At 39.1% G+C, this 17,528-nt stretch overlaps 1 protein-coding gene across 1 annotated transcript in view; it reads right to left on the bottom strand.

Moving 5' to 3' along the window:
• Positions 1-17,528, bottom strand: part of LOC111870070 (sodium-dependent nutrient amino acid transporter 1) — a 90,762-nt gene that overhangs the window by 14,382 nt on the left and 58,852 nt on the right. The window contains exons 4-9 of the mRNA XM_023862049.2: positions 11,182-11,313; positions 8,941-9,083; positions 4,758-4,777; positions 4,354-4,446; positions 3,129-3,294; positions 2,364-2,467 (exon numbers count right to left, since the gene is read on the bottom strand). Coding sequence (XP_023717817.1) covers positions 2,364-2,467; positions 3,129-3,294; positions 4,354-4,446; positions 4,758-4,777; positions 8,941-9,083; positions 11,182-11,313 — 658 coding nt within the window. The remainder of the gene's footprint in view (positions 1-2,363; positions 2,468-3,128; positions 3,295-4,353; positions 4,447-4,757; positions 4,778-8,940; positions 9,084-11,181; positions 11,314-17,528) is intronic.

Below are 17,528 nucleotides of genomic sequence, written 5' to 3'. Positions count from 1 at the left end.
AAAAACTTATTTTCTACAATTTGTAACCAAAAACACAAGAGCTCTTGATTTACATATACTATGTGGGAAAAAAACAAATAACCAATGTGAATCTTACAGAATTTTTAGGTTTGGTTATTGTTCATAAATTGTCATGGCAAACCCATATTGACCAAATGATACCCAAACTAAATAAGGCATCCTATGTAATTAGAGTATTAAAACCTCTTTTATCCTTGGAGTGCCTAAAAACTGTTTATTTCTCCCTAGTTCATTCAATATCATCTTATGGTATAATATTCTGGGGGAGTTTGGCCCATGCAAAACTCATATTTCAAATACAGAAAAGAATAAGAATTATTACCAATTCTCGTAATGCGGACTCGTGCTGTAATTTATTTAAGGAGTTACATATACTGTCACTTCAATCGCAATATATATTTTCCTTACTTATGTTGGTTGTCAAGAANCATATTATAAGGTAAGGTTATAAAACCACCATTTAAGATCATTTTAGTGAAAGTTTCATCCTTCAAGGCGTACCATTCACTGCTGAAATACTAAACAACCTGCTTCCATGGCCGAGATACAGGGCGCCCATATTATAAGGTAAGGTTATAAAACCACCATTTAAGATCATTTTAGTGAAAGTTTCATGTTCCTATCTCATAGAATTTAAGAACAATGATGAATAAATAATTTTCGAGCAAAATTTAAATGGCCGGCTGAATATATTACCGCAGGAGCCACGGCCGCGGAATTTAAATGACCACGTCAAAGGGTTAAATTAGCACCATTGCCTATTGCTAGGATGCAACAGACTATGGAATAAAATACACAGGAAAAAGGTACTATTACTCGTACTGTTGTGATATAGGTGTATTATATATTAAGAAAAAAGATTTTATATGACTATATTAAGAGTCTTGGTGGTCTCTTGATCATGTAGGTAATTTTATATGTTATTTTGATATATGGAATGTATTGTTGTACAGCAGTCTTGTTGTACTGAGTATTTAAAATTTGGACAATGATGACTGTCTGATTATGTATGTATATTCACATGTTATATTGTATTGCTGACTTGTTCTATATCTGAGGCAGACGCCTCCATGGATTTTGTAGAACTGCAAATAAATGAATGAATGAGTGGTCATAAGTGTAACATTACCCTCCTACCTTTTTCCATCTTCATTTTATGTGTTTAAGATTCAGAATAAGTATTCAGATGAAAAAGAACTTTCAGAAAACTACTATTTTACTTACCACAAGGCATTTTTCTTTGAATAAAGCCTTCCAGCACATGTCACTATATTTCCAAAACCCAGATGTGTTGAGAAGAACATCTGGACAGTTGCAAAATACCACACCTGTAATACAAGCACTAAATATCAAGATGTAGTGGCCATTCAAATGTTCCAGTTTAATCTAGGCCCACAGCCTAACTAAAATGATCGTGATTTTTATCAAATCATCTGTAAAATTCATATCCATCCTATTAATATTATACTGTAGCATCCTGTTGCACATCACTTAGTATGTTGATAGTGCTGAAAATTTATAATCTTATGAGGGGGTTGTCTTATATTAAGGTAAACACAGTACTTATTCCTGAACAGCTTATACTCCAGTNCATTTAAGATCATTTTAGTGAAAGTTTCATCCTTCAAGGCGTACCATTCACTGCTGAAATACTAAACAACCTGCTTCCATGGCCGAGATACAGGGCGCCCATATTATAAGGTAAGGTTATAAAACCACCATTTAAGATCATTTTAGTGAAAGTTTCATGTTCCTATCTCATAGAATTTAAGAACAATGATGAATAAATAATTTTCGAGCAAAATTTAAATGGCCGGCTGAATATATTACCGCAGGAGCCACGGCCGCGGAATTTAAATGACCACGTCAAAGGGTTAAATTAGCACCATTGCCTATTGCTAGGATGCAACAGACTATGGAATAAAATACACAGGAAAAAGGTACTATTACTCGTACTGTTGTGATATAGGTGTATTATATATTAAGAAAAAAGATTTTATATGACTATATTAAGAGTCTTGGTGGTCTCTTGATCATGTAGGTAATTTTATATGTTATTTTGATATATGGAATGTATTGTTGTACAGCAGTCTTGTTGTACTGAGTATTTAAAATTTGGACAATGATGACTGNAGCGAAAAATCTAACAATCTACAGCAAAACCATCAATTATTATGGGCGTTATAACATAGGTGTGCAGCTGAACGAAACATACACGTCGAACCCCCCCAGACGATTTAAATCCCTGACGAAACATACACGACGAACCACGGCAACGGGTTAAGACTTAGAATAAGTATTCAGATGAAAAAGAACTTTCAGAAAACTACTATTTTACTTACCACAAGGCATTTTTCTTTGAATAAAGCCTTCCAGCACATGTCACTATATTTCCAAAACCCAGATGTGTTGAGAAGAACATCTGGACAGTTGCAAAATACCACACCTGTAATACAAGCACTAAATATCAAGATGTAGTGGCCATTCAAATGTTCCAGTTTAATCTAGGCCCACAGCCTAACTAAAATGATCGTGATTTTTATCAAATCATCTGTAAAATTCATATCCATCCTATTAATATTATACTGTAGCATCCTGTTGCACATCACTTAGTATGTTGATAGTGCTGAAAATTTATAATCTTATGAGGGGGTTGTCTTATATTAAGGTAAACACAGTACTTATTCCTGAACAGCTTATACTCCAGTCAAGTGCCGTTTCTGTGGGATGATGAAAGCCTTATATTCAGGACGATTACTTTTTAAACAAAACAAACTCTGTGGCCTGTAGTCCACAAGTGAACTATACCGACCAAGTGATCGCCGCGTGTTGGCGAAGTTAAGTGTCAAATTTGTGGATAGAGGGTGTTGCTTATCAGTGCAACGGATCCCCATGGCTGATAATCTCCGTTTTCTAGACCGGAGCCATGTTTCCTTGAAATAGCTTCTCAATTATTCTCACGAGGCTGAGTGGACCCTGTTCCAGACCCACTACTCGAACCCAGGACATCTGTGCTCTTGTGGCCAGGAACTCTGACCACTAGACCACAGAGGAGGTCACTTTTTAAATGCCTTCATGAAATTATGAAACACATTTAATATACATACTTTAATATCTAGAAGGTAGTCCCAATGGAATGTCACCAGTTTCTGCAATCCATTAACTGATGTGTCACTTAGAACTGACTGTACAAGCAGGGTGATGAGACAGACAATTACTGGGACAAGGATGAAGTAGACTGATGCTCTATATGAATGTTCACTTCTAAAAATGCTGGAAGCATGAACATGAACACAAATTAGATATCAGTAAACATGCAGCTACATTATCAGAAATAAAACTTGACACAGATATACAAGTTTGTTCCATTCAGATTTAGATCTTGGTTGTAAATCAACTGAAGTAGACATTTTGTTGGCTAGTAAATGTTTATCAACTGCCAATACTGAAGCTATTTCATGTTAATGTCTTTTTCTTCTTCTTAAGACAGCTATTTTGATTTTGATTTTTTGACTAATTCCACATCCTATGGTCTTTCTGACTAACATAAGGATCTATGGAATGCTATATATATGTATGTATGTATCATGATGAGGAATTGACACAGTTAATACTAATTTAGGATTCAAGTTATTTGGTATGCCTGAATTTCAAACCCCAGTGGAAACTCCTCCCACAACATGTTAGGGGATCAGATTTAAATCCTCCCATGCTTAAGGGTTAAGATTATGATCTCCTGGGATGTGACACTGTCTACTTTGATAGATGGGTATGAATGTTTAGGAGGAACCTTCTGCCGCTGATGTGGAACTTTTGTTCCACATCTATAGATTTTATACTACATTCAAAATGGTATGCAAGATTTCTTTGTCATATAATGCTAATGATTTATGAGGCAGGCTTCTTTCTTACAAAGCATGCATTCTGAAATGTTGCAAAGGAAGTCACGTTTTTTGCTAAAATGAAAAAAAAAACAAAACATATTGATCAAAATTAAAATTTCCCATGAAGTCTGTGCTAGATTTAATGTCACTGATAGCTAATTCTTCAGTAGCTCATATGAATATTTTTGTTGCAGGCATTATGTGTTGCAGAACACGGTTATGTGACACTGCAGCTACAAATCATGACATTCATGGGAAAAATCAGCATTGTTAACAAACACTTCAAACTAGTAATTTAAAATGTTGCGGCCAAAAGATGTTTGAATTTACTGTCCTAATATGTGCCATCAGAGGAGTTTATGATATATTAATATATATTTTTAATTCAATAATATTTATGTATTGACAACGACCATGAAACTTCACTTTAGTTTAGAAATTAACTCACCACAACATGAAAAGTGCCCAGAGTAGAAAAAGGAATGCTACACTGACTCCAAACCACATTGCATCTTCATTTACTGACTTCAGGAATGTAAGTCTGAAATTAAGCAGAGGTGGCAGTTGTGAGATGTTTGAATCAGTACATCTGAACAATGAATTATATTCAATAACATGATAACTCTGCAACAACCATGTGACTAACAAGAGATTTATTTTAATATCTGTATTTATAATTCTGTCTGTACCTGCATATATCCCGATTTTAATTTGTCCTCTCATATTTGATTCCCCTGATACTACAAAAGTTATAAAGAATCCAATTCCCATCAAAGACTTAACAGATTAATTATCAGACACTGTGAAATTGTACTGTTTTCTTTCATACTAGGATGGACTGTTAATACTTACTGCAAGCATTCTTCACCATTCTGAAAAAAAAATTAAAGAAAGAAAGTAAAACAACTTTACATCACACAAAAAGAGAAATAACTGGGAATATAACAATCAGTAATAGTTTATCTTATGATTATACATTTTTTTACAACTGTTAGCACCTCAGCATAGAATTTCTCAGGCATGCAAAAAAATTTAGCCTATCAAACTTCAAATTTACCATGCCCTATCATGCACTATGAAATACAATGATAAATAGCAAGGACATATGTACGTAGCACATCCACAAAGTAAGTTTCCCACTCATCCCACAGCTAGCAAACCTTATATTGCACGAAGCGACTGCATGTACGTGATAGAGCAATGACGTAGCATGGCGCATGCACAAACGGAATTTCCCGCATTCCCACAGTAGCATCGTTGCAGCTGTTGAAGATGGAGGCTCTTATTCCAACTCCCGCCGACTGTGAAGGGCGGTCAGTGATAAAGTTTTTGAATGCACAGAGCATAGCGCCGATCAAAATTCATCATCAGCTGTGCCGGGTCTATGGGCCTAACATCATGAGCAAGCAGATGGTGTGTCGCTTGTGCAGATAATTTTCAGCAGGTCGACAAAGTGTGCATGATGAGAAGTGCAGTGGGTGGCCATCCATCATTACAGACGACCTGGTGGAGCTTGTGTTGGAACACATTATGGAGAACTGTCGCGTCACAATTGCGGAACTCAGCAGTCATGTCCCGCAGATTTCCCGCACCTTGTTGCATGAAATTGTCACGGAGCACCTGTTTGTTGTTCAGGAAATTGTGCAACAGGTGGGTGCCGAAGCAACTGACACCAGAACGCATGGAGTCAGCATTGACCTTTCTGCAGTGGTACCATGATGACAGCGACGAGTTTCTGTACCGGATCATCACAGGTGATGAAACATGGATTGCACACATTACCCCAGAAACCAAGCAGCAGTCAATGCATTGGTGTCACAGTGGATCTCCCTGTAAGACAAAATTCAAGCAGACGTCGGCACGGAAAGTGACGTGCACGGTATTCTCCACGTCGACTTCCTGACCAGAGGTGAGACGGCAAATGCTGAGCGTTACTGTGAAACACTGCAGAAATTGCGATGGGCCATTCAGAACAAGCAGCGCGGGATGCTTAGTGCCGGTATTGTCTTCCTGCATGATAACGCTAGGCTGCACTCGGCTCAACGGACAGCAAGTCTCCTGCAGGAGTTCAGCTGGGAGGTGTTTAATCATCCACCCTACAGCCCGGACCTCACTCCCAGTGATTTCCATCCTTTCCTACACCTCAAGAAATTCCTGTCCGGTAAGCGTCAGCATTTTGAGAATGACAGAGAGGCGGAGATGGTTGTCACACAGTGGTTCCAATCCCAGGCGACAGACTTCTATGACACAGGTATTCAAAAGTTGGTCCCACAGTATGACAAATGTCTCAATTCCGGTGGCGATTATGTTGAAAAATAGCCGAACACTTGCTGTATCTGTTGCAATAAATATTTCCGTGAAATTGTGTTTTGTTTCTGTAAACGGCCCCAGGGAAACTTACTTTGTGGACGAGCCTCGTATGTGTGTGTGTAAGGGGTGGGCCATAAAATCTGGCCCTTGCACTGCGACCTTCAATGATCTATTGCAGTGGTTCTCAAACTTTTTACATCTGAGCCCCCCCTGAGAAGAGAAAATACTCTCAGGCCCCCAGCCTGTTTTTTTTTATCAAAATAGAAGTCACGGTATATTTGACGTTTCACTCAGTTTATTTTGTGTTTTTCTACATACTATTTACCAGTTTTCTTACTCAAAATTAAAGTATCACAATACTAGGCCTACAATAAAAATTAGTTTTAACGCTTGCAATTAACCAAAATATGTATTGAAATGAAACGATATTTAACTAACAAGTATTTAATTTTTTTCTGTAAAGAAAATCAAACATTTAAATGTCAAAGTTCTGTGTGATGGATGGGCCTGCTTTTGAGAACAAAGTTTATCAAAACGTGGTGTAATATCAGAAATGTCCACTCTAACTTCTTTAGCAATATTCAGCCTTGAACGATACTTTGACTTTATAGTTGCCAAAGCAGAGAAGCATGTCTCGCATAAGTAAGTTGTTGCGAAAGGAATCAGGATTTTCAATGCTTTTTCGCCCAAAGTTTGGAATTCTGTGCCAATATGTATCCAGAACTCCAACAAAGACAATTCCTTAAATTTACTTTTTAATGAAGTATCACTAGTGAGATCGATGGGTTGTTCTTGCTCATTTACATTCAGAGATGATGGCCCAGGAGCATTTTCGAATGGATTTTTAATCCAATTACATTTATCAAAATCACTGCAAAAGCATTTTTCGAAATGAACTTTCAACATTATGAGATGATCAAGTAGGCAGCTTTTTATGTCCATTGGAAGCAATGGATTATCAGTGTCTTGTACCATTGACACCAGAGTAGGGAACATGTCTAGCGTGTCACTTTCCATACTGTTTCTCCAGAGCTCTAATTCTCTCACGAATGCCTTCACTTTGTCATTCCAAGAAAGTACAGTTGCCTCATTCCCTTGAAGTGAAGTGCTGAGGATATTTAGTTTCTCAAATATATCTGTGAGGTAAGCCATTTTCAATAAAAAATCCTTGTTGCTGAAACTGTCTGCCAGTGAGTGATTTTCCCCATTTAATAAACAGAACACCTCATGCCTCAGCTTAAACATTCTCTTTAATACCTTGCCTCTTGAAAGCCATCGAGCATCACTAAAAAACAACAGAGCAGTGTGTTCGGCACCCATTTCCTCACACAGCATTTTAAAAAGTCTAGACTTCAGAGGATTTCAGAGGATGCGGCTGCTGCTGAACTATCAACGCTGTCTCTGGCATATACGTTTTATATTTGCCGGTAAAGAAAATAATTATTAGTTATTTTGAAATTCATGATAATTAAAGCCTGTACTCATCAAAAGTTTTTCTATATGTATTTTTATTTTTTTGTTGCTTTTATAATTTATTTAGGGCAGTTTTAATTTTTATCTGTTTTATATTTGCCGGTAAAGAAAATAATTATTAGTTATTTTGAAATTCATGATAATTAAAGCCTGTACTCATCAAAAGTTTTTCTATATGTATTTTTATTTTTTTGTTGCTTTTATAATTTATTTAGGGCAGTTTTAATTTTTATCTGTTTTATATTTGCCGGTAAAGAAAATAATTATTAGTTATTTTGAAATTCATGATAATTAAAGCCTGTACTCATCAAAAGTTTTTCTATATGTATTTTTATTTTTTTGTTGCTTTTATAATTTATTTAGGGCAGTTTTAATTTTTATCTGTTTTATATTTGCCGGTAAAGAAAATAATTATTAGTTATTTTGAAATTCATGATAATTAAAGCCTGTACTCATCAAAAGTTTTTCTATATGTATTTTTATTTTTTTGTTGCTTTTATAATTTATTTAGGGCAGTTTTAATTTTTATCTGTAGGAAAGTATGCTGCGCCCCCTTTCAAGCCCTTCGCCCCCCACCCTGGGGGTCACGCCCCACAGTTTGAGAACCACTGATCTATCGTGTTTCCCTTTTGGATTGACCCTTTATTAATCCTACACTTCAAATGAAATGTAGGACTTTATTTTGGGGGGTGTCATAAAAGTCACTTGGTTCCACGAAGAACTGACCCAGGTGACGAAATCTTAAGTAAGCTATGGCCTCACAATCACATAGGACATATGTGGCTGATTCGTCTTCTTGTAGGTACCTTTCACAGGTTGGGTCATCTAGCAAGGACATAAGTTCTAGTTACATTTTATAATGTTTCACGGAAAACTGAGCATTACCTATTGATAAAACTTGAACCTGTAATTTGAAACTTAATCAGATGTTGTCAAGACCGCTACAACCACTATTTTCTCGCATATATATATATATATATGCCACAGGAGAGGTGTGCACGTTTTTTTATTCCTAACAGCCAGCTAGACAAGCCACGTTCAGTTGCAGAGAGGGGGGGGAGGGGCGTCATCCATAGCTCAACATGTCACAATATATAATGACAACAAATCACATGAAGAGGGGAATGAAGCCGATTCCAAAAACACTGCATATATCAGATTCATCTTACACAATGGACAATATCTACCATAACTGTGGTGAAATGTTACTATAACAGTCATAAGAACTGTTTCATAAGTTTGTGTAACTTACAATGGGTGTGCCTGCTTCAGAACATTCTGGGAATGGGATGGGTCCCTTCAAACCCCAAACTAGGTAGAACACAGACAGCCCAATGAGCAATGGGTAGTAGATGGAAAGCAGCCCTGATGCAAGTATTTTCACATAGCCAATACCTATGGACAAAATATTATACAGCATGAGGCATGCATCCATCATAATTCTATTCACATGATATTCACTTATAACAACTCAGAAATGATAACAAATTTTTTTATGTCTGGTCATTCTATAACACTATACTAACTGCTGAGCTTATGCATATTTAAATGAAAGATGTACTGTATCTGATGAATGTGGAGGAATGTGAGAGGAAGGAAACACTGCATATTTTGAAAGAATTATTCTGGAAATTTCCTGAACTATAGAAAACTATGCAAAATAATCATTGCAGCAAGTCCCTTGTCAAGATTAAAATTGGCAGCAAGTCAAATGTGAGCCAGGCATGTCACTACAATGATCAGTTATACAATGTTATCCAACGTTGCGAGCTCTGCTTAGTAAATTAAAATGGTGAGACAGAATGAGAACTTGTTTACCATAATAAAGCTTATAATAGTCACAAAAGACAAGAACTGATTAGATCAAGACTTCTTCTACATTGTCTAACATCCCTCCAAAACATATTCCCTTCCACTACAACAATTATCCTTCGTCTAAATTCATAAAGTAAAATACTATAGTAGCAAAACTCAAAGATTCAGTGTTGAGAAAATTGGTTACAAATATGTCAGTCAGTTGAGGTTAAAAACAAAAATTACTTAATTGTCAGAGTGTGGCATAAGACACCAACCACCATACTGCTAATGCTAATATGTTCCTCAAATAGTCCCATCCACTTCCCATCTTCATAACCTGTTTTTTAACATACCTTATATCCAAACAACCTATTTTCCTGTTATATCTATCTCGACAATATTCTTCTGTTTCCTTTTCAGGCTTACAAACAGATATTTTCCAAGAAATTTACGTAGCAGAATCCCGTATATATCCTTTGTCCGAAATCATACCCAAATTTCCACCCCATCCACGTTCATCACAGTCTCTGTCACTACTCTTAGTACTGTAACACCTATACGAATCCCCAAGTTCCCAATTGTGTCATATCCTAAAGGGCATACTCATTCCATCTTTTCTATACTGAAACATTCCTCATCATTTGGGTTTATAAAGTGAATAGTCTGTTTGCATTGCTGTCATCTGACATCAAAATGAAATGCACATTTTGTTCAAGTATGGTTCTAACAAAGAAACTAAAAACTTCTTCACTGTTCACTAAATGTTAATAAGAAATTTTTGATAAATGAAAGATTGGCCTTCCTTTGAAAAGAAAGAGCATCTTAACTGTTTTCTGCCAAATTTGATGTACTACAAATCTTTTAAATATATTTTTCTCTTCATTTTTCAAAAATAAAAATATAATTAAAAATGCATCATAATACAGAGAAAACTAAGTATATGCAGGGCAAAATCATGACATAAAGATAGGAAACAGATGTTTTGAAACTGTGGCACAGTATGATATTTGGGAACGATAACAGATTGAAACCTGATTCAGGAGGAAATTAAGAGGAGATTGAACTCGGGTAATGCTTGCTACCATTCAGTCCAGAACCTTTTGTCTTCTCGTCTGCTGTCCAAAAACATAAAAATTAGAATATACAAAAGTATAATTTTGCCTGTGGTTCTGTATCGGCGTGAAACTTGGTCTCTGACATTAAGGGAGGAACATAGACTGAGGTTGTTGAGGAGAACATTTGGAACGAAGAGAGATGAAGTGACAGGAGGTTGGAGAAAACTGCACAATGAGGAGCTTCATAACTTGTACTCTTCTCCAAGTATAATTACAATGAACAAGTGAAGAACGATGAGATGGACAGGGAATGTAGCACGAATGGGGCAAAGATGAATGCATATAGGATACTGGAGGAAAATCCAGAAGGAAAGAGACCACTAGGAATACCAAGACGTGGACAACATTAAAATGGATCTTAGAGAGATAGGATGGGATGGTATGGATTTGATTGATCTGGCTCAGGATAGGGACCAGTAGAGGGCTCTTGTGAACATGGTAATGAACTTTCGGGTTCCATAAAATGCTGGGAAATTCTTGAGTAGCTGCAGAATTGGCGGCTCCTCCAGAAGGGCTCAGCCCCAAGAGTAAGCAAGTAATCATATACAGGTTATCATATCTCATATCACCACGTCACGTACCTTTCAACAAAGGGACAGCTCTCCACAGTTTTGTTGTTCCCTCCTGGCAGAACTGACCTAATCCAATTTCAAGGAAAACTAAAGGGATACCAAAAACTATGCTGATACAGACGTACGTGACTAAGAAAGTACCTGCAGAACACAAAAAAGGTTGATTAGAGCTGCCACAAAATATTTTTCTAGCTGAAACACGTGGAACACTGGTAAAATTAACGTCCTGGCTTATAAGTAAAATTTCATAAGACATGACATAACCTGACATGTATCTGCGCAGTATACTGAAACATACATTTCATTAGTGCTAATACCAAATGCGGTAGAAAAAGTAGTTCTCTTGCTTCATATTTAGGAGATCCCATCTTTAAATCTCAGCCTGAAGATTAGCTATTCTGATATTTTTTTTCTTCACTACTCCTATGTAAATAACAAGCTAGGATCTCAAATTAGGTCATAACTTCTTCCTTTAACATCCTTTCTAATTCATTATTCACCAATATCTAATCATCCAACATTACACAGAGTTACCGATAGCATCATTAAATAAACCAAAAATTTGTCAATTTCAACATTGATGACCTGTCTGAAGTACATGATCCTTGTAAGAAGTTGATAAGAAATCATATCAGAATGAGACTAACTTGACCTAAAAGAAATTAAATACACATGTATGACTAAGTGAGCAAATATACACTGCAGAACTCACATTTATGTTCTCCCAGAATTACAGGGGTACTTACATGAATGGGGCTACAATGGGTTGGCCATGCAGAATTTATCAATTGATGGCTGTAGTTCCACACTTAAAAAATGACACTACATATCTGTCCATATTTTTTACATTTCTCCAACAGATATGAATTCAATTGCTGAATACAATTCCATTTCTCCACGTCTGCTCTGTATAATTCAAACAATTCTGTCAAAAGTTTGATGACAGAAGATGTCATGTGGGTACACATGAAAATGACTCAAGTACATTGTCACAATATTCTGAAGTTGTTCCATCACAGAATCAAAGTTCTCTATAGGGGCCTCATTTTTTTTAATAGGTTGAAGATAAGGTTAACTTTAAGATAGGAAAGGTTCTATTCTGACTATCCTATCCTTTACATTGCTACTAAACATATTGTGACATGTTGAGCTATGGATGATGCCCCCCCCCCACCAGCCGAAGTTAGCCGAGTCCCCGCAACCTGGTAGCTAGTTGCGCAACCTGCTGACACGAGTCAACAGCGGTGATGTCACCAAGGGATATCACGGTTGCTAGGCAGCAGTCAACAACTCCACACAGCGTTACTAGCACGACAGCACCAGACAACAGGGTGCCTATTACGTGGCCGTTTTCTGTATTGTCCGAACGAGGCTACATAAGGAGCAGCGAAGGCTATTCACAGTTAGTCCTCGAGCTACCTCCGAGTTAGTTCCGAGTTAGCCAGCAACCAGTTGTATTGTGGCATTTGGAGTGTAGTATTTGTGATACTGCAGATAGCAGTAATTGTAAAACTGTCAATTGTGTAATTGTAAGTGCGAATGTGAAATAAAATTCGCTATATCAAATACGGCGTGAAGTTATTTGTCGCGTTATATGCCCAATACGCGACAACTGTGCTTGCTTGGGTTCCTCTTGTCTCCGCGGCAGTCTTTTCTCGCCAGGCTTTCGAGTTGGCGTCCATTCTGGCTACGTAACGGCTTCCTAAACAAGCATATTTCCACGGCAACAATTGCATTGTAACAGAAGAACGGTGTTTTCTACGTGTCTGTGCCGAGATAATTTAAGTAGACCTGACTCTGATTCATGAGTTTATGTTAGTCAGTCAGTCAGTCTGTGAGTTACTGCGTGAATTGGAGGATTTCGAGAACCCAGAGGAAAGAAGCGTCCGCTGTTGGAAGACACTACCAAGCAAAGTCTAGTGAAGACTGTAACGCACTAAGAAGACCTTGTGAGTAAGCAGGAGAGAACTAATTTCTTTAACAACAAGGATAGAAAATACGCAAAAATGTGTAAAAGAGGAATGTTACTATTATTCATGATAGTCACAGGATCAATAGTTTTTGTGAAAAATCCCAAAAACCTATTGCCCCAAGTCCCAGTGTCCAGACATATTCCAACATCCGATCAAATCCCAGCTTTCAGACCAAGCCCATCCTTTGAAGAAATCCCAGCTTTCACACCAAGTCCATCCTTTGAACAAATCCCAGCCTTCACACCAAGTCCATCCTTTGAACAAATGCCAGCTGTTGAACTTATCCCAGCCTCCGAAGAAGTCCCAGCATCCAAACAGATTCCAGCATTTGAAGTAATCCCAGTCTTCGAACCAGTCCCAGTCGTCGAACCACCGTCAGCCTCTGAAGAAGTTCCAATTGAAGTTCTCAACACAACGAACAAAACGGAACCAGCACGTAGCTGGTGGAGGTTACCAGAAGTTGAGCAGACTTTCAGGTGGACATCTGTCCCTTACATCATCTTCATTTTCCTCCTATTGTTAGTGATGCTGCAGTGCCTTCGTGGGGGGTACGAGAGGGAACAGGATTGGACACATCTGCCGAAGAATATACAGGTGGGTGAAAGTACCATACGACAGTTGAGAGATATAGTGGCGTTTATACAAGAGGCACACGACAAACACAAAGCTGAAGTGGAGGCTGAGATGGAATCAATGAAGGAGGAGATGGAGTCGAGGGAAAGATACTTTACTGAACTTCAGACTGTGATAGATTCAATGGAGACAAGGATAAAAGCGCGGGACGATCACCTTGCTCGGTTAGATATTCAAATTCGTTTGATGGAGAGTTTGATGGAGGAAGAAGGTAAACAATATGCTCAAATCCAGGAAGAGATGCATTCATTAAAGATGATGGAGGATGGATGGGTTTCGATGCCTATGGAACAGATGGAAGACGATCTAGTATCCATGGAGCACTCAAGTGAAGACGAGAACGCCTAGGAAATCATACATTGTAGCTTCCAACACTGCAGCTGAGAGAAGGTTCCAGTCAGCAAGATCCCTGTGCATTTGTTCACCTTGCCAAATGTCAAGCCAGTTTTATCCAAAATGGGAACTTGGGTACAATGCGTGCTACAAGCCTGGTAGTGGCCATGTAAAGACGCACACCCAGAAGCTGGACTCCAGCAAGACACAGGCGGTTCAGGCCGAAAATTGTCGCGTTCTGGATGTATAACGCGACAAATAACTTCACGCCGTATTTGATATAGCGAATTTTATTTCACATTCGCACTTACAATCACCCAAATTACAGATTCACAATTACTGCTATCTGCAGTATCACAAATACTACACTCCAAACGCCAGAGTACAACTGACTGGTTGCTGGCTAACTCGGAACTAACTCGGAGGTAGCTCGAGGACTAACTGTGAATAGCCTTCGCTGCTCCTCATGTAGCCTCGATCAGACAATACAGAAAACGACCACGTAATAAGCACCCTTGTTGCCTGGCGCTGTGTTGCTAGCAACGCTAGCGGTAGTAACCGCTGTTACTACCGTCGTCTATCGCAATCCTGGTTACCCGCGCTGCCCAGCAACCCGCAGTACCCTTCGTGACGTCATCGCTGTTGACTCGCGTTGCATAGCGACCAGGATGCTAGGCCTCGGCTAACTTCGGCTTCGCTCGGCGCATTACGGCTGGCGGGAGGGGGGGCGTCATCCATAGCTCAACATGTCACAATATTTATTTACAATAAACGTCCACATAGACCTTGTGGGACCCCTTCCGACGTCAGGAGGCTGCACATACTGCCTCACTGCAGTCGACCGTTTCACCCGCTGGCCAGAAGTCATCCCCATCCTGGACATCACAGGTGGCACAAGCCCTACTGACTGGCTGGATATCCCACTTCGGTTGCCCATAGACCATCACCACCGACCAGGGACATCAGTTTGAATCTCAACTCTTCCACTCCCTGGCCAAGCTCTGTGGCATTCAACTCTCACAGACAACCGCTCACCACCCAGCGGCTAACGGACTCGTGGAACGTTTCCACCGAACACTAAAGGTAGCCATCATGTGCCACGCAGACCAACACTGGACAGAAGCCCTACCACTGGTTCTCCTCGGAAGCCGCACGGCATTCAAAGAGGACCTGCAGGCATCAGTAGCTGAGTTTGTGTACAGCGAGCCACTAATAATACCGGGAGAGCTGCTAACTCCGAGTGCCGATCCAGTGGATCCAGCGCACCTCATCACCCAACTTCGCCAATATATGGCCCGCCTCAGACCAATTCCAGCAACACGCCACGCCTCCCCAGCTACATTTGTGCACAGCGACCTCGAAAAGTGCATGCACGTCTTCCTCTGGCAAGACACGACTCGCAGAGCGTTGGTGTCCCCTTACAGCGGCCCCTACCACGCCGTCATAGAAGAAGACAATGCAAATCCTCGTGCACAGCAGGCTCGTCACCATGTCAGCCGATAGGGTCAAACCTGCCTACATGCTAAACGAGACAGGCCATGGGACCATCACCAAGACCTTCAACCCCACAGCTGACACAACCCCAACTGCAGCTCCGCATGTAGTACCACCAAAGCCTGTAGCACGAACTACATGCTCTGGACGTCATGTACGTTTTCCTTCTCGCTTCAACAGCTGAGCAACAATCTCCGCGGGGCGGGGGGTGATGTGGGAACTGTCCACATCCTAGCAAATGCCTCAACACAAGTATCATTGCTTAGCAATGGAGAGTAAACAGCTGTTGCTAGGCAAAGCCTACAACAATATGGACAGTGACATGTTTTCTATATATCCGACTCTAGGTTATATAAGAAGACACATTGACCGTGTGGAGGCAGAGAGTGCGCCCCACAGAAACAAGACCGTAATTGTCATACGGTAATAATTAATAGCTGCTCATGGGCCCCAGATGGGGCTCGACACCAAGACTTACTGACTGACTGACTGACTGACTGACTGTCAGTCGTGATGTGACTTTGATTTCTGTGTGGAGGCAGGGTCGAATACCTCCACCGTGACCCTGCGAGTCGTAAGAGGCAAAGAAAAGGGAAGTCTCAAATCTGAGACAGTAAAATATGGTCTCAAGTCCCAAGGGACTCAGACCCTAGAAAGACTGCACTGGCAAGGGCCAGCAGCACATACAAAAGGCAGACCTGTTGTCTCATCAGAGAGGGCGCCCCACAAAAACAAGACTGTAACTGTTAAAGGTAATAAATATCTGGTCATGAGCCCCAAATGGGTCTCGACACCAAGACTTACTGACTGACTGACTGACCGTCAGTCACAATGTGACTTGGACTTTGAAGTTTAAAGTTCTAGATTTCTACATTTCTACAATTCTAGTTCAGTGTTCAAGGAGTTCACTATTGTTATTACTATTCTTCAATTCTTCAAACACAAGTTTGTCCGTGTATACTGTGCAACTGTAATAAATACTATAGAACAGTTCAACAAGTGGTTGTCTCTTCATGTAATGACATCCCACAAATGTTTTCACCTCCTTCAAAAAGATAACTAACATGGACTTCAGTAATATAATGCACATTAATTTATTTATTTATTTCGTCTCTATATATCATTGTTACATGATATAGGACAAGTCAGTTACTGTACATTGGCTGATTACAATAAGAGAATAAAGTTACAATACTTAAAATTGTTTACAATAGATTAAAATAGTTAAGATTTCATATAGGTGGAATCCATATTAGGTCTCCTCGGCACGTCGGCTTCCATATGTCCTATTGTACCTGTACTAGTGATAATGCTTATGGAGAATTTGATGGAATGAGGATTGGCAGGGGAAACCGAAGTACTCAGCATAATATTATGCCAGCATGTATTTGCCAATATAATTCCTAGTTGGGCAGCACAATTTATTTATTTACTTGTAGTTTATTTAATGATACTATCTGTAACTTATATTATAAAGCAATGGATGACTAGGTGATAATGAATAACAAACTGGAAAAGTATGCGGAAGGAACCATTTATGGTTCGATTTTTTTTGGTACTGTCTCAGCATTTACCTGGAAATCCTGATGAAAACCATGAAAATCCTCAGTCAGGATAGTTGGTGTCCAGGCCTAAATTCAAACTGGCAACCCCTCCATATGAATCATATGCATTAACACTTGAGCCAATTTTCTCAATGAGACAACAGAAAGTTATTTGATGATGGGAGAGTCAAGAGTTATGACAGTATTTTCTTCATTTTAAGTTCTGGTCATAACGGTCTCTTTCACCATACTTTTACAAAAGAGATGACTATACTTTGCAGTACACAGGCTATATCAGAGAATCATATAGAGATAAAATATATAAAGGAATACATGGGAAATTTAAGATCAATAGTACATTCTTGGTTTGCTTACTCAG

Source organism: Cryptotermes secundus, unplaced genomic scaffold (genome assembly GCF_002891405.2).
Source record: "Cryptotermes secundus unplaced genomic scaffold, Csec_1.0 scaffold355, whole genome shotgun sequence".
In the NCBI taxonomy this organism is placed as follows: domain Eukaryota; kingdom Metazoa; phylum Arthropoda; class Insecta; order Blattodea; family Kalotermitidae; genus Cryptotermes; species Cryptotermes secundus.
Note: the sequence above shows the minus strand (reverse complement) of the source record. Positions and strands in the feature narration are given on the sequence as shown.